The following is a 22,480-nucleotide window of genomic DNA, read 5'->3' on the forward strand; positions in this document are numbered from 1 at the left end:
CAGCTGCTCGGTGGTACGTACAGCTAGATCGAAACCGTATTAAGACTTGGAAAGACTTAGCAAGAGCCTTCATAGCCCAATACAAGCATGTGGCTGAATTAGCCCCTGATCGTTTGTCATTACAAACTATGGAGAAGAAGCAAAGCGAGAACTTCAAGGAATATGCCCAAAGGTGGAGAGATACAGCAGCGCAAGTTCAGCCACCTCTCACTGATAAGGAGATGACTGTTTTGTTCATAAATACCCTCTGAGCTCCATTCTATAAGCGCTTGATCGGCAATGCCACGAAAAACTTTGCAGATTTGGTCTTATCGGGAGAAATAATAGAAGGAGCTATCAAAAGCGGAAAAATTGAAGGGCATGAAGCTGCCAGCTCAAAGAAAGGGAGTACTCCCAAGAAGAAAGAAGGGGATGTGCAAGCAGTCGCTCACGACAGCCAACAAGCCCACAACTTTAACCCATATTACCCGTACCCTTCATACCAACCCTTCTATCCGCACATAGGCAATGTCACACAAAATCCATATGTGTACCAACCCGTCCCGCAACCAACATTTCAAACCAGTGTTCTTCCACAAACTCCACCACCAAGGCCAATAGCTTCAACCAATAATCCTGGTCATGGTCAAAGAGGACCTAAAACTACCCCAGAAAGACCAAAATTTGATCCTATTCCAGTCCCTTACACTACACTGCTGCCACAACTCATAGAAAATCGACTCCTTGCTCGAACCCCTTTAGAACCACTCCGACCACCTTTCCCGAAATGGTATGATCCGAATGCGCATTGTGATTACCATTTTGAAATTCAAGGGCACTCTACCGAGAATTGTACTGCTTTAAAACATAAAGTTCAAGCGCTCATTAAGGCAGGACTTTTAAATTTTGCAAAAAAAGACAGTTCAGGTGTTGATGGGAACCCGTTACCTAACCATGGAAGACTGACTGTGAATGCCATACATGAAGGGATGATTCGAAGGGTGAAAAAGGGTATTGATGAGATTCAAACGCCGATGGATAAAGTGTTTGAGGCGTTGTCCAAGATAAATGCCATCACTCCAGAACCCATCGACACAAAGAAATTGTGGCATGATCTCGCTTATTCTTGCAAGTTTCATATGGGGGCAATTGAGCATTCTATTCAAAATTGTGATGGCTTTCGCCGTAAGTTGCAAGAATTGATGGATTCATCGGTAATAGAGTTTTATGAAGGAGCTGAAGAGAATTTGGTCGGAACCATAAATAGAGACACCCCAGCTGAAGTGGCATCAAGTTCATTCGGGGCAAACAAACCTAAACCTCTTACCATCTTCTATGAAGAAAACAAAAGCCCGATGAATGACACATCCCCAACTATGATCCGAAATGGTATCACCATCGAAGTCCCCAGCCCATTCCCTTACAAGAGCGATAAGGCTGTCCCATGGAATTATGAGTGTAATATTTTGGGCACAGCTTCATCCACCCCCCAAGCATCTTTTGAAGACATAACTAGTGTGGGGGGTATAACGCGAAGCGGGAGATGTTATTCCCCTGAGGCAGCAGAAAGAGTCAGAAAAGGGAAACCAGCACAGGGAGAGGGAGGCCTAAAGAAAGCAGATACCTTTTCCAAGGACCAAGTTGACGAATCCGTAGTTGCCCGGAACAGTGAGGTCAAAAATCCTGTCATCGAGAAAGAAGCGGGTGAATTTCTCAAGTTTATCAAACACAGTGAATACAGTGTGGTAGAACAATTAACCAAGATGCCCGCTCTCATCTCGTTGTTGTCTTTACTGTTGAATTCGGAAGCACACAGGAACGCACTGCTCAAAGTCTTGAACCAAGCTTATGTGGCACAAGATATATCAGTGGAAAAGTTAGACCACATCGTGGGGAACATTACAGTGGGAAACTTCATTGCCTTTAATGATGAAGAAATACCATCGGGTGGTCGAGGAGGTAACAAAGCGCTGCACATCACCATCAAATGCAAGGACCATGCCGTACCTAGGGTTTTGGTCGATAATGGTTCCGCTTTAAATGTAATGCCTCGCTCTACTTTAACCAAGTTGCCAGTAGATGTGTCGTATATGAGAACCAACCGCATGGTTGTAAGGGCTTTCGACGGGACCACAAGGGAGGTGGTAGGAGACATTGAACTACCGATAAAAATCGGCCCTTGCATTTTTGAGGTCCAATTCCAAGTCATGGACATTGCCCCGTCATACAATTGCTTGTTAGGGCGTCCTTGGATTCATATGGCTGGAGCCATACCATCTTCCCTCCATCAAAAAGTTAAATTCATAGCTGAAGGCCAACTGATAAGTGTATGTGCGGAGGAAGACATACTGGCTATTCAACCATCATCTGCTCCCTATGTAGAGGCGACAGAAGAAGTCCCAGAATGCTCTTTCAGATCTTTTGAATTTGTTAATGCTACTTATGTGGGGGAAAGGAAAGTGATACCGACCCCTCGTTTGTCAGTAGCCACTAAAATGGGAGTTAAGCAGACTGTGGGTAAAGGATGCCGTGCTGGTTTGGGGTTAGGAAAGAATTTACAAGGAATTAACCGTCCTCTGACTCCAATGAAGAACGAAGAAAGGTTTGGTTTGGGGTACAAGCCTACCAAAGAAGAGAGAAGGAAGCTGACAGCTCAAAAGAAGATTAAAAGGATGGCTCAACTTGAGGGAAAGGAAGAAGAATTCGGGGAACGGATAATCCCACACCTATATGAGACTTTTCGCTCTGCAGGTTTCATTCATCCCGAAGCGCCACCAAAGGTCGATCAGGTTCTACGGATATTTGATGAGCTATCAATCCATATGATCAGAGATGAAGAACCTGATGAGAAGATCCCTGTGGTGTATCCAGTACTGCCAGGATAGGAGCTAAGCAATTGGACAGCCACGGAACTGCCCATCATCTTTAAGTCTTCCAAAATGTAATGAACAATTTTATTTAAATGCCTATGCCCAAGGGTGTTAAGATTAATTTCCTGCTTAAGTAGGGCTTTCTGTTACCTTCATCATTTGAATAAATGACAATGCATAATGTGTTTCATAACTCATCAATCTTTTTGCATATTTCCTTTCATCTATTCTTTTAGCCAATAAATACTTGCCCATACACCCATCCAACTTTACCTGTTTGCAGGTCTTTAAATAATGAACACGAAGACAATCTAGACAACGATTTGAATATCGATTTTGAGATAATTCCGAACATTGATGAATTGAAAAATGAAGAGGAGGTTGATGACTACAGCTTACCCCCTGATTTGTCGAGAATGTTGGAACAGGAAGAAAAGGAGATTTTACCTCATCAGGAACTCACAGAAATGATTAACCTCGGAAATGGGGAAGAGAAGAAAGAGGTTAAGATTGGCACCTCGCTGTCATCCGATGAACGGCAGAAGCTGGAAGAATTGCTCCGTGAATATGTGGACGTGTTTGCTTGGTCATATCAGGACATGCCAGGTCTTAATACTGACATAGTTGTTCACAAGTTACCTTTGGAACCAGATTGTAAGCCTATTAAACAGAAGTTGAGAAGGATGAAGCCAGAGATGTTGCTGAAGATTAAAGAGGAAGTAAAAAGGCAATTCGATGCTGGATTTTTGGAGGTGGCTAAGTACCCTGAATGGGTAGCTAATATAGTTCCAGTTCCTAAGAAGGATGGAAAAGTTCGAATGTGCGTCGATTATAGGGATTTGAACAGAGCGAGTCCTAAGGATAGCTTCCCTTTGCCACATATTGATACTCTTGTGGACAACACGGCAAAACATGCTTTGTTCTCATTCATGGATGGCTTTTCTGGTTACAATCAGATTAAGATGGCGCCCGAAGATATGGAAAAAACAACGTTCGTGACCATGTGGGGAACGTTTTGTTACAAAGTAATGCCATTTGGATTGAAGAATGCAGGCGCCACTTACCAAAGGGCAATGGTAGCTTTGTTCCACGATATGATGCATAAAGAGATAGAGGTATATGTGGATGACATGATTGCAAAATCTCATACAGAAATGGATCATACTGACAATCTCAAGAAACTGTTCGAGAGATTGCGGAAGTTCCAGCTCAAGTTGAATCCGGCAAAATGCACTTTCGGTGTAACCTCTGGGAAATTGTTAGGGTTCATAGTCAGTGAAAAAGGAATCGAAGTGGACCCGGATAAAATACGAGCTATTCAAGAGCTATCACCTCCCAAAACGCAAAAAGAAGTGAGAGGATTTTTAGGGAGGCTGAATTACATTGCTCGATTCATATCCTAGCTCACTTGCAAATGTGATCCAATCTTCAAGCTGCTTCGGAAACGAGACCCAGGAGAGTGGAATGAAGAATGTCAAATAGCCTTTGATAAAATCAAAGAATACCTCACAAATCCACCGGTGTTGATGCCACCGACGGTCGGAAAACCTCTCATTTTGTATTTGACTGTGAACAAGAATTCTATGGGATGTGTATTGGGACAACATGATGAAACTGGGAAGAAAGAACGAGCCGTATATTATTTGAGCAAGAAGTTCATGGAGTATGAGTCCAAATATTCTGCGCTCGAAAAGATGTGTTGTGCGTTGGCATGGACCGCCCAGAGGCTCCGACAGTATATGTTGTATCACACAACATGGTTGGTGGCGAAATTAGATCCCATCAAGTATATTTTTGAAAAACCCTGCCTGTCCGGAAGAATAGCTCGATGGCAAGTGCTGTTGTCTGAGTATGACATTGTGTACGTGTCCCAAAAATCAATCAAAGGGAGCGCCATCGCCGATTTCCTTACAGATCAAGCTAATGAAGATTATGAATCTGTAAGTTTCGATTTTCCAGATGAAGATTTGATGGCCGTCTTGCATATAGAAGAGGTTGGTCCCAATGAACTTAATCCATGGAGGGTGTATTTTGATGGGGCATCCAATGCTTTGGGGCACAGAATTGGGGCAGTCTTGATTTCTCCAAATGGGAAGTACTATCTAGCCACGACGAGATTAAATTTCAATTGTACCAACAATATGGCTGAGTATGAGGCGTTGGTAATGGGATTACAAGCAGCAATTGAGATGAAGGCTGACGCGATAGATGTTTACGGAGATTCGGCTTTAGTGATATGCCAAATGAAAGGTGAATGGGAAACTAGAGATCCTAAACTAGTTCCATATAAAAAGCTGGTTACAGAATTAAGCAAACAATTCAAAGAAATCAGCTTCAACCATTTACCTCGAGAAGAGAATCAGATTGCTGATGCTTTGGCCACCCTCGCAGCGATGTTCAAAATAAAAGAGGGGACCGATGTACGCCCTTTTGATTTAGAAGTTCGTGAAGTCTCCGCACACTGCTTGAATGTTGAAGAAGAGGTTGATGGTAAGCCGTGGTATCATGATATCATGCAATACATCAAGCATCAGGCATATCCTGAGAATATCACGGATAATGACAAGCGAACTCTTCGAAGACTAGCAATGGGTTTCTTCCTTAGCGGAGAAGTGCTCTACAAGAGGAGTCGAGATCAAGTACTCTTGAGATGTGTGGATGTTGCGAAAGCCAACAAAATAATGAAAGAAGTCCACGAAGGAACTTGTGGAGCTCATGCTAATGGACATATGTTGGCTAGACAAATTATGAGAGCTGGTTATTATTGGTTGACATTGGAATCAGACTGCATAAACTTTGCTCGAAAATGCCACAAGTGTCAAGTATACGCTGATAGGATCCATGCTCCACCAGCCTCATTGCATGTTTTCACAGCACCTTGGCCATTTTCAATGTGGGGAATGGATGTGATTGGACTTATTACGCCAAAAGCCTCTAATGGACATCGATTCATATTGGTGGCCATCGATTATTTCACGAAATGGGTAGAAGCAGCTTCCTATGCCAATGTGACACAAAAGGTGGTGTGCAAGTTCATCCAAAAAGAGATCATATGTCGGTATGGGCTTCCAGAAAGGATCATTACGGATAATGCAAGCAATTTGAATGGTGCGATGGTGAAGGATGTTTGCGCTAAATTCAAGATCAAGCATCATAACTCGACAACTTACCGTCCGAAGATGAACGGAGCGGTAGAGGCAGCCAACAAAAACATCAAGAAGATTGTCGAAAAGATGACTGAAGTTTATAAAGACTGGCATGAGAAACTTCCGTTTGCCCTACATGCATATCGAACTTCTGTGCGTACCTCCACCGGGGCAACTCCGTACTCATTAGTATACGGTGCAGAAGCAGTCCTACCTGTTGAAGTAGAAATCCCATCATTTAGGGTGTTGATGGAAACGGAATTGGAAGATGCTGAGTGGGTCCGCTCCCGCTACGAACAGTTGAATCTGATTGAGGAGAAAAGGCTGACGGCTCTTTGTCATGGTCAGATGTACCAACGAAGGATGATGCGAGCATACGAGAAAAAAGTTCATCCCAGGCAGTTCCGAGAAGGAGAGTTGGTTCTCAAGAGAATACTCCCTAATCAAATCGATTTTCGGAGAAAATGGATGCCGAATTGGGAAGGGCCATACGTGGTAAAGAAGGCTTTTTCAGGAGGAGCTTTGATTTTGGCTAACATGGATGGGGGAGATCTGCCTAATCCAATAAATGCGGATGCGGTGAAGAAGTACTATGCCTAACAAAAAAAAAACAAAAAAAAAATATAAAAAAAAAACGGAGCGGGTTCGTGCCGAAAACCCGAAAAGGGCGGCTCGTACCTAAAGGAGGGGATTCGTGCTGAAAACCCGAAAAGGGCAGCTCGTGCCTAAGGGAGGAGGCTCATGCCGAAAACCCGAAAAAGGGGCGGCTTGAGGCCGAAAAACAGGAAGATAGAATGGAATCTGGGGATGTCAGCCTAAATACACCATGGATGGAGCTCCACAATTTCACAAAGTAGGGGAAGCTAAGGAATCTGCAACCTACGGATTTGATCAAAGCATCAATCAAGGACAATTCTTGAAGTCGAATATCATATTGTTTTCTCTTAGTGGTTTGGGTGTTCATTATTTAAAAGATCTAATGTCTGCCCTGTAAATTCTGTTTACCTTGAACTATCTGATTCCTCATATATGAAGTTTTTCTTCGCCTCTTTATTTCAACTCTTTCGTTATTTACCATCCCATGATTCACATAATGATTGTCATGGAAATGAATGATGATTGGTAAAAGAAATAAACTAATTAAGCAAGAAATTACACCCATTGTTCAGCAAAAGACTTAAGGATGAAAAAGGAATGGCAGAGCCCTGAACCTAAGGCAAAGTCAAATGTCAAAGGAGAGGGCACTTAAGGGAAAGTCTGGAGTTACCTGAATTCTACAGAAGGAAAGAAAACAGGCAAAGAAGATCGAAAGTCGCAGTGAAAAATCGAATGAAGCGAGAAGGTCTTGGAACCTTAATCATAAACATGAAAAACATTCTATCATGTCAATCATGCATACATGCCTAGCCATGCACTCGACAAGAATCAAAATTAATTCATGTCCCAAGCGTCGAAGGTAGAAAGTCACTCGACCTAAAGGGTTGAGATTGTAAAACTTCAATGGAAGGATTTGAGTCTTTTCATTTCGTGTTATTCCAATTAAGTTAGCATTATAGGAATTTTAATTTTGTTTAAATCGAACATGTTGTGAGATAGGTCGAGCCTAGATTAAGTCTAAGAATTTTAATTTTGTTAAATCGAACCTGTTGTGAGAAAGGTCGAGCCTAGATTAAGTCTAAGAATTTTAATTTTGTTTAAATCGAACCTGTTGTGAGATAGGTCGAGCCTAGATTAAGTCTAAGAATTTTAATTTTGTTAAATCGAACCTGTTATGAGAAAGGTCGAGCATAGATTAAGTCTAGGAATTTTAATTTTGTTTAAATCGAACCTGTTGTGAGATAGGTCGAGCCTAGATTAAGTCTAAGAATTTTAATTTTGTTAAATCGAACCTGCTGTGAGATGGGTCGAGCCTAGATTAAGTCTAGGAATTTTAATTTTGTTCAAATCGAACCTGTTGTGAGATAGGTCGAGCCAAGATTAAGTCTAAGAATTTTAATTGAATTTGTTCTAACATGGGTCAAGCCCAGATCAAGTCTAGAAATTTCATTTTTGTTTAAAATCGAACTTATTTTGAGATAAGTCGATTCTAGATCGATTTGATTAAACCAACTGGCTTCGAGATAAGCCAAATGTGGTGTCTACGTCTTTGCACTATCCTTGATTCTCAAGAATGTGCAAAGAGGGGCAACTGTAGACACATAAATTAAAAAAATAATATAAATTAAATTAAATAAAGTAAATAAATAAAATAATTATAAAAAAAAATTGGGATGGCTGGGCGTACGCCCAGCCATCCCTTCGCCATCCCATCCCCCACCCACTACGCGGGATGGGGGTTCTGGCCACCAACTCCAGGGGTGCCAGAACCCCCCTCGCCGGGTTGTCCAAAAAATTGGACAACCCGGCTCTTTAAAACCCTGCAAAAAGAAAATCACCAGCAGTTAGCCACAAGAAGAAAAAAAGAAAAAAAAATAACAACAAAAAAAGAAAGAGGGGTGAGATCTGAGAAGAGAAAGCGGTAGAGAGAGAAAAAGAAGGAATGGCCGGCGGAGAGAAGAAAGGAGAGAGCTTGACGCCGGCAACGGAAGGCGAAGTGATTCGCCGGCTAGGAGAGAGAAATCCGAGAAGAGAGGGGAGGACGCCGGCGCAGGAAGAGAGAAGAGATTTTTTTTAGAGAGAAGGGAGAGGGCGCCGCTGCTAGAGAGAGAAAGTGAGGAATGAAAGTGAAGAGAGAAAGAGAGAAAAGGGGATTAAATACCTAGGGTTCGTGGGCAAAACGGCGTCGTTTCAGAGAGGCAAGCAGAAGCTGGAAGGACCAGGCCAAACGACGTCGTTTTGAGCGGCTTCGCAGGCATCAAAACGGTGCGTTTTGGACTTTACCTTGCGGGCTTCCAGAAACAGGCCGGGGTGTTGGATTTGGGCTCCCACGGGCCGCCGAGTTGGGCCAATCGCAGCCCAACAAGGTATAACCCTTTTTGTTTTGTTTTGCTTGGGTCTAGCCCATTTTAATTTAAATGCATTTATCATTTTTTTTAGGAATAAATATTTATATAATATGGGCACTTATATTTAATATTAAAAAAAATAAATAAATAATAATAATAGTAATTCATGATGCAAATATATATATATATTATATTATATTAAGATAAAAAAATAAAAAATATAAAAATATAAATATAAAAAAAATAATAAAAAATAATGATAATAATAAAATAAAAAATAAATAAATAATAATAATAAATAATATAATTGGAACAAATATTTGAGTATTACCACCAAAAAGGAGGTAAAGAGTTGCCTCTTTTCGGTGGATATTTTCGGGTGCGAAGTTAGAGACAGATTTTCACCGAAGCGTCGGGATAAATCTGAACTCTAGATTTCAAAACCCATTAAGTCAAATAGTCATTGTTAGAAAACAATATATGTAGAAAAATTTTGTTAATTCAAATAAATATTACTAAATAAAGTTAATCTAATCGTTTAAAAAATTAATTAATTAGGCAAGCTTTGTAATCAAGTAGAAATTGACCAACAACAAACATTGATTTAAAAAGAAGACCAAAAATAAAGTATATATATAAATAAAAAATAATAAAATAACAAATAATCAAAATTTTTAGATCATCAATAAACGCGTGCATACCATCATTTTATTCTGTCATTGCACGCCACTCTTATTGTGCATATGGCGCGGGAATCCCGATGATGGGATTTCCCCGAGGAGCTCGTAGAGACGAGTTCTTCCGGGGATATCTCTAGGTGAGGAGAATTTCGAGACTTCACCAAAGCTTTGGGATGGTCTTCGAATAATTTTCCAATAAAAGATTATCGACTCCATCATTTAAAATAAACAAGTCACGACATCATTCTATGCTTGCATCATATGCATACGTAAAACCAAGTGAAAAACTCAGTCTGACAATTCAATAAAAAATTTTTAATTAATAAAATAGGGATTAAACTAAGAAAATGCTATATTAAGATAACTTAAGATTAAATGGTACCGTTCGTAGAACGGGCGTCACGGAGGTGCTAACCCTTCTCCGTGCGTAACCGCACTCCCGAACCCATCTCTAAAAAACGTGTACCAGTTCTCGTTCTCTCGATGGACCTAAAATTAATTTAGGACTTCGTCGATTAAGAATCGGGTTAATAGGTGACCAATCACACCTAGATAAAAAAGATTGGTGGCGACTCCCACACCCGCGAATATTTAATTTTTGCCCGCGTCTGGCGGACGGGTTTCCGGACCCGCACGTCACGACACTATATTAGGCGTCAAAGAAGATGGAGGTAGGCATACACTTATTTTGCAGAAGCACTCATTTTGTCTTAGACGAATACACAATGTTGTACAAACTTCCAAGAAGGCCTCACACTATTTGATAATGGTGTCCCATATTCTAAGAAATGCTTAAGCCATTCATCTCCTTCTAAGTTTGCAGAACACCGTGCATCATTAAAGCCCATGATTTGTTTTGTAGTCTTTATTTGTTTTCCATTCAAAGATTTCATTGCCGACTACTTTGATAAATTCTATAGACCTAACCTACTTACCCCGTATTATTTAGCAAATAAAGAATTAGTTCTGCTCTATGGGTTGCTAATAATGTCATCAAGCATACAACCTTCCTCCCTCAATAATACAAATTCCCTATTTGCTAAATAATTTGGGGTAGGTAACTTAGGTCCATAGAATTTATGAGTGACGAATTGTGCTACACTCCTTGAACCCAAACTCTTGACTAACTTCTCATGCTTCGAATATTCAACTGCTTGGACTCATGTAGCTGGATCGAACTTATTGACTAAAATTTCATTGGCAATTAAAAAACCTTAGAAGGCTATTATCGTTGGCAATTAAAAAACCTTAGAAGGCTACTATCGACGGAAATTCTATCAATAATTCAGTCGGTAAATCAACAAAATTCAAAAGAACATTACCAATAGAGAATTTTCATTGACAATGTAAATGCGTTGTCAATTGATCGTCTTCATAAATTCGATCGATAAGTTTTTTCAGTGATCATCAATAACAACAGACACGATTGATCACAATCTTCGCACCTTCCTTGTTCATTGCGTGCCATCAAGTTACCGATCGTTTTTTACTGAAAAGCATTCCATCTCTAAATTTCATCACTAATTGGTTGGTACTCCGTCGATTGTGTGCGTAACACAGTTTGACCAAAAATGGATCTATAATCCATCGACGTTGTTGACGAAATTTATTCTGTATTTCAAACTCATTTTTTTTAATGCAACTTTTGGGTTGATATGATTGTTTAACTCATGCTCACTCTTATTGATTGATTGATTAAAATGTTAAAAATAATAGATGTCAAAAAAACAAAAGTATATTTATTGTGTGCATGAGAGGACAAGCATGTGACATTGCACTAAAATCAAAAGTCATTAAATTGATATAGGTATGAAAGGGGCAGTGCAATTGTCAAAATCATGAAAAACAAAAGATGATCATACCTTTGGAGATCTCCCGCACATCGGGTTGGTATCTGGTATCTACCAGCTTCAAAAGAATACAAGAATCTCAAGGCTGAAATTGAAGTAGTGGTCCTCAATGTCAATGTGAATCTTTTTCATGCTATAACGGTGAAAATTGTGCCTTCCTTTTCCCAGTCATAAAAGGGTGTCGACATTGTGTCTTCATTCATTTCCTCATTTCTGTTTACATCTTATTCCTTCACAGTATAAAGCTTGCTTGCTTGCTAATCCTTGACTCACACATCGATTGCCATCGTAACAAAATTATCAAGATCAACATCATTGCGATGAGGTGAAATTAATGAATGTATTATCTCGAGAACACTCTTGTGATTTAATTTCATGCATTATATAATGACTTATGAAAAACAAATCATATTAATTTGATTATCCCTTAAATAGCTCAGGGAGCTAAAAACGTAGGCAAATCATATGTCCATCAAATATTCTTGCATTAAAATCAAATTAATTAAAGGTTCAACCAACAAGTCCGAAAAAAAAAAAACTTTTAATGTCATTTAAAAGTCTAATCTTTTTAGTAGTTAGGAGTTCAAAAACTGGTTCTATCCACTAATGAATATTCACTATGTAAATTATTGGATGAAGACATGGTTGATAATTTTAATAAATTATCTTAAGGGTAACAATATCAATATATAGTTTATTTATATATGGGTAGAAGACATGCATGTATGCCAACAGCCAAGTTATACCAACATATATTCCTGCTTTCATTAAAAAATAAATAAAAGATACCAACATATAAAACCTTAAAAAATCTTTGTAGTTTGGATATAGTAAATAATATTCATGGGGTTATTTATATAATTAAATCAATCCCACTACTGCACCCAGGATTTGTCGTTTTGAACAATGAGGCTCCCCATGCAATATGTGTTGTGCTACCTTCGAGAATAATAAACAACCATTTTTCAACAGATTAGTCTAGTGGAAAGTGCAACCACTAGCTTCTTTAATTTATTTGAGCCCAGAATTTTATTTGTCTGAGTAATATATAGTTTCAGAATTGAAACTTTCACTAGGAGTTTTTGTTTCTGGCTAAGAGATAAGACACCCCAGAGTTGAATCATTTGATTTGACAATGGAAAAAACATATTAGAGATGAGAAAGAGAGTTCCATTTACATATAAAAATCATTAAATTTAACAAAATTTGAATATTTATTATGCACGTAAATTTTTAAATTAACTTGATATTTATAAACTCTATTTTGCAATATATATTTTACAGTTAAAATTTTTATATTGTTAAAAGACAGCGAGGCATTTTTAATTAATTTGAAATTTTATATGTATCATCTATATATATAAAACAAGAAATCGTGGGCTAACAAGATAAAAACGGTATAAAACGATATAAAATGATATAAAACTCATAAGTATTACCCTGATATAAATGGAATTTTGTTAAATATATTTAACAAAATAAACACACTCACACTCTATATACGTGTGTCAATATATTAATAAAATTTTTACACGTGAAAATGCAGATATGTGCTTGCACATGTATAGTCTAATTAAATATTACAACATATATAGAGACCATTTCGAACTTAATGTCTTAATCTAATGGATTTGCAGAATGGATAAATAAGCGTGTGAGTTTGATGATAAAATAGAACAAAAAGTGATGAAAGATTAAAGCGAGAAAGGAAAAAGTTTCTGATAAAGATAATATCTATGTTGGTGCACTCAAGTGGATATATAAGTGGGGAAAAGTTTGCATTGAGTAGTGTTTTGTATTATATTGAGCCAAGAAATTTCCAAGTCCCTTTGTTTTATCCCAACAACCACAATCCACAATCATCTAAAGTTTCCACCAGAAAATTATAGAAAGAAAGGTGGGGCTTACCTACCTACCCAGCACCCCTATCCCCCATCCCAGTCATAAAAATCTACATTACTATGTAAAGTTCCACATTATGTCACAATTATTACAAAACTGATTTTTTTTTTGGCCAAGAAAGCTACATTTAATGATTAAAAGGGTTTTGTTTTGATGGACTGAACTAACAAAAAAAATTGGTTTCTCTTGGAATTTTTGCCGACTACATGGTTAAGAAATCATAGAATGGAATGATCAAAAGACTAAGAAAATCAAAGCCTTTGGCGTTACTGATATTCACTAATTTGTTAATGAGAGTGAATATTATAATTGCTTACCATAAAAGAATCTGGAGCAAAGCAAAAGGTGCCCTTTTTTAAGCAATGGCGTTCGGATTCGCTGTCATTCTTTGAAGAGGCAACACTTGCCATGGTGGAAAATCCATGAATCCAAAACCCCGCAACGCCCACTCCTTTGGCCTACAAAGTTCCGCCTCTTTAATCATTAAATTAAAACTGGGGGCGACCACGAAATCTACACACAACTCCACACTTCCCGTGCCTATCCTCCACGTGTTGTGCTGTTGTTCGCCTTTGGGCAAAAGTGGGACTGTCCCTCTCACCATCATGCGCCCACACGCCCCCATTTGCCATTAGACAAAAGTCTTCATCATGCGCCTATACGCCCCCATTGGCCATTAGACAAAAATCTTTGGCTCAACCCAAAACCTAAGAGCATGACTCTCTGTCTGTCTCTCTCACGTGGTCCTTAGTCCTAGCCAAAGATCTGACGGCCAACAATTCCTTTGATCGTGTCAATAGATATACGTATTCTCTGAGAAGGAATGTTTACACACGCACCTGAACATCATATCAAATGGGAGTGAAGAATCTGTGGGCCTGCTCTTTAGCAAATCGTACTTCAGTACTGAGTTAGGAGGTCAGTATTTTAGATTTGGAAAATGGGTGGTTTGCCATTGTGGGTTCTATTCTTTTGGATTTGGATTAATTCTATATTATTTTTAGGTTTATATCATTTCAGATTTAATCATATCCAAGTTCAAGTAAACCTTTTTTGAATTGATTTTGGAGTTTGAGTTGATATTGCCATCTTAATTGTGAGTAATGCTATGGGTTAATAATAATTTTATAAAATTTAGTCAAAGTGAGACAGCAGAAGAGATGGTTTTGCTAATTGTAGTACCGTAACAAGAGGAGACATTTCAATCTGCCCACTTACAATGTATTTGGGATTACTTTTTCAAGTTCAAGAATGGCAGGCAATTAAACTTGCTTGTTAGATTAAGAAAGCAAAATAAGCTTTGACACACGTATCTTCTGATCATGTTGCTGGTGGGTTCCCGGAAAGATTCTTGTGGAAAGTGCTACAAATTAGGCTTTGACACACGTTTCTTCTTATCATGTTGCTGGTGGGTTCCCGGAAAGATGGTTGTGGAGAATGTTGGTTGAGTTCCAGGCATGACGGACTTAGCTTTAGACAAGTGGCGTCACAGGACACCACTATTTACTAAAGTGTTAAAAATTTTTATTGGTTATATTATTTATATTAGAATTTTATGTAGCTAATGATATTAATGAATTTATTATTTTTTTTAAATTTTGTAGAGAGTGGATTCAAAGATTTGAAGTTAAAATAGATTTATCAAAAAGTAATTTATATATTAATACTTAAACATAAAAAGATAAAAAAAAATTTATAATTTAAAATTTTATTAAAAAAATTAAAATTTAAATTACTGTATCCCTCCAAAAATAAAAGTCTTATGTTAGAGAATGACATCAGTCAAAAAAATTCTTTAAGTCCACTACTCTTCCGGGAACTAGCAGTACATTTTCCACCCTTTCTCTTCAAAGAACATTTAGCACTTTTTTTATTATTATTATTATGTTTTATGTAGGAGCGAATAATTTTGTAATTGGCTCCAGCTATATGACCAAAAAATGAAGTAAATCCAGAGATTCCTACATAGAGTTAGTCAATACAGTGACATGAGTAGGTACGGTAGGGGAAAATAGAGACAAATATATGAACTTAGCAATGTTTTCGAATGACAACATATTGCAGGCATCCTTAGCCTACATTCAATTTGATGGCTCATTTTGGGATTTGTCATAACTTCGTAAGACTTAGCCAAAGCTTGAAACCCATTGCAGAGGCTACAAAGGTACTCGTCCCAAGGAAAGATTCTCTGGTACGCAATAAAATAATTTGGAGACATGCTCAATATATGACTCAGAGTTTGAAAGAAGATAGGATTCATTGACAAAATAATGGGGTTGGGAAGATGCTGAGATGGTGACTGTTTCTTTTGTGTGCTCCTTTTAAAGATGCTGCTGAAAAACTATCCCACCATGTGTAAAGCACCAAAGGCTCCTCGTCAGCACTCCTAACAGAGCCACGTGCTTTGTTCTCACCTTGACCAGGTCTGCAGTTTTGCATTTTTACTTCTTTAAACCCACCGCGAATTCTCGGTTTTTATGTCATGAACGTGAGCAATTTTGTTTTGGTGTTTAGCTTCTCTTTCCATTCTGTTTATGATTCTTCATCTTCTTATGTAAATAAGGTGTTGGGTTTTTATGGTTGTCAGGGCTCTGATAGTGGCCTTGTTTTGCAGGCCATCTTTTCTCATAACCTGAGACTTTCTCCTCAGTGTCTTGGGTTTCTGATAGGGCGAGAATAGGATTTTCCGAGTCAGCTCTGATGGAGGTGTCGTTGGAACTTGTAAATGTACCATTTGTAATGGCATTACTAACATGGATGACCCTAGACATTTTGAAACGCAGGAGACATGATAATATTGATAGTGATAGTGATGCTATCACGCACCCGAAACGTAGAGTAGCGAGAGAAGTAGGAGTTTGTATGGTTATAGCTATTCTCTTTAATACAATCATCTCTATCTTTTACTTGGGTTTTGGGTTTTATATTTATTGGAATCGTAGAATTGTCACTACCAAAGCCCTCTGCTCAGCTATCACTTGGGTTCTAGCAAGTTTAGTTACAATCTACTCGAAAAACAGAACTTTCAGGGAGCATAAAACGTGGCCTTTAGTCCTGATACTGTGGTGGGTGTTTTCCTGCGTTTTTGTTTCACTTTCCGTCGCGGTTTACGTCATCCACCACTTCAAATCCTCAAAATTGCCTTATCCTTTGCCAGAAGCCGACATTGTTGATATTGCTTCCTTGCCTTTGTTGCTGATGCTTTGTTTGTGTCTACCTCTTGCCTGGATTAGAAAAAACAGTGATCTTGAGCACCCATTGCTTCACAAGGAGGACGAAAATTCCTCCAAAGAGGATAGTACGTTCACAAATGCTGGCATCTGGAGCCAACTCACATTTCGATGGCTAAACCCCCTATTTAAAAGCGGTCGAATAGAAAAGCTTGAATTGCACCATATTCCGTCGGTTCCTGAATCTGAAACGGCGGATAATGCATCACTGTTGCTGGAAGAATCACTAAGAAAACAGAAAACAGAATCTTCTTCATTACCAAATGCAATAACTCGTACTATATGGAAATCCCTGGCTGTCAATGCAATTTTTGCAGGTATTTTCTTTACAATTCATTGTATCTGTTTTCAGATTCTATATGCCGCAGATTATAATGCTTCTGTTTACTTTTTGTAGGACTTAATACAATTGCCTCCTACATAGGACCCTTCCTTATCACCAGCTTTGTGAATTTCTTAACGGAAAAACACGATAATTCAAGCTACCAATATGGACTGGTTCTTGCATTTATCTTCTTCGTCTCAAAGACTGTGGAATCACTAACTCAAAGACTGTGGTACTTCGGTGCTCAGAGAATTGGAATAAGGGTTCGTGCGGCTCTCACAGTGTTGATTTACAAAAAGTCTCTATCAATTAAGTTTGTTGGTCCCAGCAATGGCAAAATAATTAATCTCATCAACGTGGATGCTGAGAGAATAGGAGACTTTTGCTGGTACATTCATGGAGTGTGGTTGCTACCTATCCAAGTCTTTCTGGCCTTGGTAATACTGTATAAGAATCTGGGTGCTGCTCCCTCCATCGCTGCTGTCTTTGCTACAATTCTGGTGATGGTGAGTAACACACCATTGGCCAATAGGCAAGAGAGACTTCACTCAAAGATCATGGAGGCTAAGGATTCAAGAATAAAAGCAACTTCAGAGACTCTAAAAAGCATGAGAGTCTTGAAACTCCACGCATGGGAACCCACTTTCTTGAAGAAGCTTCTTCAACTTAGAGAAACAGAGAGAAACTGGCTTAAGAAGTATCTATACACATGCTCAGCTGTTGCTTTTCTGTTTTGGGCTTCACCAACTCTAGTGTCAGTCATCACATTTGGTGTCTGCATTTTGTTAAAAACACCATTAACATCAGGGACGGTACTTTCAGCTCTAGCAACTTTCAGGATTCTACAAGAACCTATATACAACCTTCCAGAGCTCATTTCCATGATTGCTCAGACAAAAGTTTCATTTGATCGAATTCAAGAGTTCCTTGGAGAAGTAGAACAAAGGAAATTCGTACCTGATCGTGTTCCAAAAGCATCTGATGTTGCAATTGAAATTGAGACAGGGGAATATGCTTGGGAAACAAGTAGCCAAAACTTAAAGAAGCCAACCATCAAAATCACAGAGAAGATGAAAATAATGAAAGGTTACAAGATAGCTGTTTGTGGCTCCGTTGGCTCAGGTAAATCAAGCCTACTGTGCAGCATGCTAGGTGAAATCCCTAGGATTTCTGGTGCAGTTATTGAGGTTTATGGGAAAAAAGCTTATGTTCCTCAGAGATCTTGGGTACAAACAGGCACTATCAGAGAGAATATATTGTTTGGGAAGGATATGGATCACGCTTTCTATAAAAATGTTCTTGAAGCATGTGCGTTGAACCAAGATATCGAGATGTGGGTTAATAATGATATGAGTGTTGTGGGAGAGAGAGGGATGAACTTGAGTGGAGGCCAGAAACAGAGAATTCAGTTGGCAAGGGCTGTTTACAGTGATTCTGATATTTATGTCCTAGATGATCCTTTTAGTGCAGTTGATGCTCATACAGGAAAACATTTGTTCAAGGTAAAAAACATCCCAACTCTTTTCAATTGCTATTCAGCTGCATACTTCTGTGTTCATATTCTTAGATGAAGTTGCTTCATGTGTGAGATATTTTTTGCAGAAATGTCTTACAGGATTGTTGTCTCAGAAAACTGTCATTTATGCTACACACCAGTTGGAATTTTTAGATGCAGCAGACCTTGTTCTGGTAAAGGCCTATGATTCTGAGTCACAACTACTAAGAACTAACAGTTGTAGTTCTCATTTCTTCCTTCTGTGCATTTTTTTGTAGGTGATGAAAGATGGTCTTATTGTTCAGTCAGGAAAATATGAGGAGTTGATTGCTGATTCTGATGGTGAACTTGTTAGGCAAATGAATGCTCATAGAAAATCACTAGACCAAGTGAATCCGCCCCAAGAAGACGATTACATCACAGCTGGACCCTGTCAAATAAGTCAAATTGAAGTCATAGAAGAAAAATATGGAGAGCCCATATGCTATAGCAAGCTCTTCGAAAGGAGTCAAGAAGAAGAAACAGAAACTGGTCGTGTCAAATGGAGTGTTTACTCAACCTTTGTCACTGCAGCTTATAGGGGAGCTCTTGTTCCTGTCATCCTTCTCTGTCAAGTTCTCTTCCAGGGACTACAGATGGGCAGCAATTACTGGATTGCTTGGGGAACAGAGGACAGTCACAAGGTCACCAGAACACAGTTAATAGGCATATTTATTTTGCTGTCTGGTGGAAGCTCCGTTTTCATACTGGGAAGGGCAGTTTTGTTGGCAACTATTGCAGTCGAGACCGCTCAACATCTTTTCCTTGGAATGATAAGATCAGTTTTCCGCGCACCCATTTCATTCTTTGACTCCACTCCCTCAAGTCGAATCCTCAACAGGGTCAGTTTCTTGTTTGCAACAAAGTTCATCTGCTTCTGCTTTCCATAATATTGTCAATTCACTCAGAAATCAGAAATTAATTCTCTCTATCTCTTGGTTGTTACAGTCTTCTACAGATCAAAGCACATTAGACACAGACATTCCTTACAGATTAGCTGGACTGGCATTTGCTCTAATTCAGTTGTTCAGTATCATCATCCTTATGTCCCATGTTGCCTGGCAGATCTTCCTCCTCTTCCTTGCCATCCTTGGAATCTCCTTCTGGTATCAGGCAAGTTCTAAATAATCTCAAATTCATACTCTACTTGCCTTGGACAATGTAACTTGCGTCTACATGTAGAAATTTTCTTTTATTTTTATTTCTTCATGATTTTTCAAGTTCTAAACACGCTAAAATTATCTGCAGTCCTATTATATTACCACTGCGAGGGAGCTAGCCAGGATGGTTGGAATTAGAAAGGCGCCTATCTTGCATCATTTCTCAGAATCTATCGCAGGGGCGGCAACAATTCGTTGTTTCAGCCAGGAAGACAGGTTCATGGAGAAAAACCTGAGCTTAATTGATGATTATTCTCGTGTAGCCTTCCATAACTCCGGCACCATGGAATGGCTGTGTGTTCGAATCAACTTTCTTTTCAACTTTGTCTTCTTCCTGGTGTTGATCATCCTGGTGAGCTTGCCCAGGTCTGCTATCGACCCCAGTAAGTTCCTTTCTTCCCTCTTCAGTTTTTGATCATCTTGATGGTTGAATTTATGTTGAAGTTTCTTCAATTTGAAATCTGAATGTCTAGTTTATAACTGAAGAGCATGTTTATGTTTATCCAATATCAGGCTTGGCGGGATTGGCAGCTACCTATGGTTTGAACTTAAATGTACTGCAGGCATGGGTAATATGGAACTTATGCAATGTTGAAAACAAAATGATATCAGTTGAGAGAATTCTTCAATTCACAAACATACCTAGTGAAGCTCCCTTAGTGATTGAAGATTGTAGGCCAAAGCCTGAATGGCCAACAGAAGGAAGAATTGAACTCGAAAACCTTCAGGTGCAATACGCTCCTACTCTCCCTTTGGTTCTTAAAGGTATAACTTGCACATTCCCGGGGGAAAGGAAAATTGGAGTTGTTGGCAGAACAGGGAGTGGAAAGTCCACTCTAATTCAGGCTCTCTTCAGGGTGGTGGAGCCCTCAGGAGGACGGATTACTATTGACGGAGTAGATATATCTACTATTGGTTTGCAGGATTTGAGGTCTAGATTGGGCATAATCCCACAGGATCCAATATTATTTCAAGGAAACATAAGGACCAATCTGGATCCTTTACAACAGCATACAGATCAAGAAATCTGGGAGGTATGTAAAAAAACTGGTTTCTCAAAGAAAATATTTTTTATTAAAAATTTGTCCAGCTTCACTAAAATAAACTCATAACAGGTCCTCAACAAGTGTCGTCTTGCAGACATGGTGAGGCAGGATCAACGGCTTCTCGATGCTCCAGGTATGAAATTTTAAAAATTGAAAAGTCAATTATATTCGGCTTGATATAATTTCCAGGGATAGTTGATACTGAAATCTAGCTAATTGTGCAGTCGCAGAAGATGGAGAGAATTGGAGTGTTGGACAAAGGCAGCTTGTTTGCCTGGCTAGGGTGCTCCTAAAGAAAAGGAGAATTTTGGTTTTGGATGAGGCCACAGCTTCTATTGATACAGCTACAGATAATGTGATTCAGGAGACAATAAGAGAAGAGACAAGCAGATGTACAGTCATCACTGTGGCACATCGGATACCAACTGTTATTGACAATGACTTGGTTCTGGTTCTTGATAAAGGTAGGTCCAAAAATCCTATTAAAAAGCATAGTTTTCTGCTTACCAACACAAAATAACTAATGGGATCAGTCACATGAAGTAACCCACTGCTTGATGCAGAACTATTACTGGCATTAGTATGCATCACACCACAAATTTGAAACATAGTTAAATGTTATTTAAGAATGCAGAATGCAGATAGGCATAAAGTAGCACTGCTTGTAATGCTCCAGTAGGAAATTGATTTTAGCTGATTGCAAAAAATATATTGCTTAATGCAGGGGAAATTGTAGAGTACGATCGGCCTGGTATATTACTTGAGGACAATTCTTCTTCATTCTCGAAGTTAGTGGCTCAATTCTTGAGATCATCCAGAAGCAACCATCATAAGAATCTGTTTTGAGGATAGACAAAAATGATACATGGACTGCAACCGTGTGGGAGGTAGCTAATGGTGGAGTATGTCCCAACATGAAAGCTTTTGGACTTCAATGAAGAACTATGTGACGGAATCCTGACGATCAACTTCTTTTGTCGGGGTGCTTCTAGTTGGAATGTCAGCAAGAAAATGTGGAGGGAAGTTTGGGTACGGTCAATGAGACATAGTCATTGATAGTCTTATCACTTCTGCCAATTCTTTGGGCGTTGCAGAGTTGATTAGTTTTGTGCTCATATTATTGTACATGAGGACCTGTTGGAGAAATCGCTAGTCCCTTTTGGCACAGTTTGAATTAAGGCCCAACTTCACTGAGGAGCAATTCTCTCCTTCCACTGACAGGACTTTGCCTCTTTCCTCAACTCTGCATGTCAGATTCATCAACTCTTGGATTGCAACGGTTTCTCTGAAAGTGGAAGCTGCTTGCATTTAAAATTAGAGTGGAAACTTGGTCATGTGCAAGACTACAAAAATGCATCCGGGAGGAAAGATTTCAGCATTACAACCACCTGCTAATCCTTAACCATATCTTTCAATTATATGTTACCACCACCCGGGGTCAAAGGTGTAGCATAAATGGACATTGCTAATTATAATTTACAAAGCCTAGTGTTGACACTTTCTTCTACATATGATGGCAGAGAAGAATAGATTAGCTTTTTGTAAATTAACATCTAGACTTGAACAGGAAAACTCAGATTCAAAGTTACAAAACCGAGCATATAAGTAAACAGCTGCTGGGTCTTCCATATGTTAGATATGCACATATCATCCTCTCATGTAACATAAATTGATTTAAACTTTCTTAAGTGAGTAAGCCAATATTCATTTTAACGTATAGCATAATGCCATGTTTCCCTATCCTTTTTCCACATTTCAGAGTTGTGACAAGTTCTGCAAACTAGAACCGTGCTTAAATGTCCATGTGTTATTT

At 38.9% G+C, this 22,480-nt stretch overlaps 1 protein-coding gene across 2 annotated transcripts; it reads left to right on the forward strand.

Annotated features, from left to right (window-relative positions):
• Window positions 1-14,092: 14,092 nt before the first annotated feature.
• LOC18609688 (putative ABC transporter C family member 15) lies at window positions 14,093-22,174 on the forward strand. 2 transcript variants are annotated; one of them, XM_088803716.1, is made up of 12 exons: window positions 14,093-14,290; window positions 15,526-15,795; window positions 15,987-16,919; window positions 17,000-18,429; window positions 18,530-18,616; window positions 18,701-19,303; window positions 19,410-19,574; window positions 19,710-20,004; window positions 20,135-20,655; window positions 20,737-20,800; window positions 20,892-21,131; window positions 21,392-22,174. In XM_088803716.1, exons 3-12 carry the CDS (start codon window positions 16,073-16,075, stop codon window positions 21,511-21,513), a joined length of 4,374 nt encoding a protein of 1,457 aa, XP_088659842.1. In that variant the 5' UTR covers window positions 14,093-14,290; window positions 15,526-15,795; window positions 15,987-16,072; the 3' UTR covers window positions 21,514-22,174. The 2 variants fall into 2 exon arrangements, with proteins under 2 accessions (XP_088659842.1, XP_017971379.1); XM_018115890.2 differs by lacking the exon at window positions 14,093-14,290 and having other exon boundaries at window positions 15,461-15,795.
• Window positions 22,175-22,480: the final 306 nt, after the last annotated feature.

This window comes from Theobroma cacao, chromosome 2 (assembly GCF_053813885.1).
Source record: "Theobroma cacao isolate CCN51 chromosome 2, ASM5381388v1, whole genome shotgun sequence".
NCBI classification, from domain to species: Eukaryota; Viridiplantae; Streptophyta; class Magnoliopsida; order Malvales; family Malvaceae; genus Theobroma; species Theobroma cacao.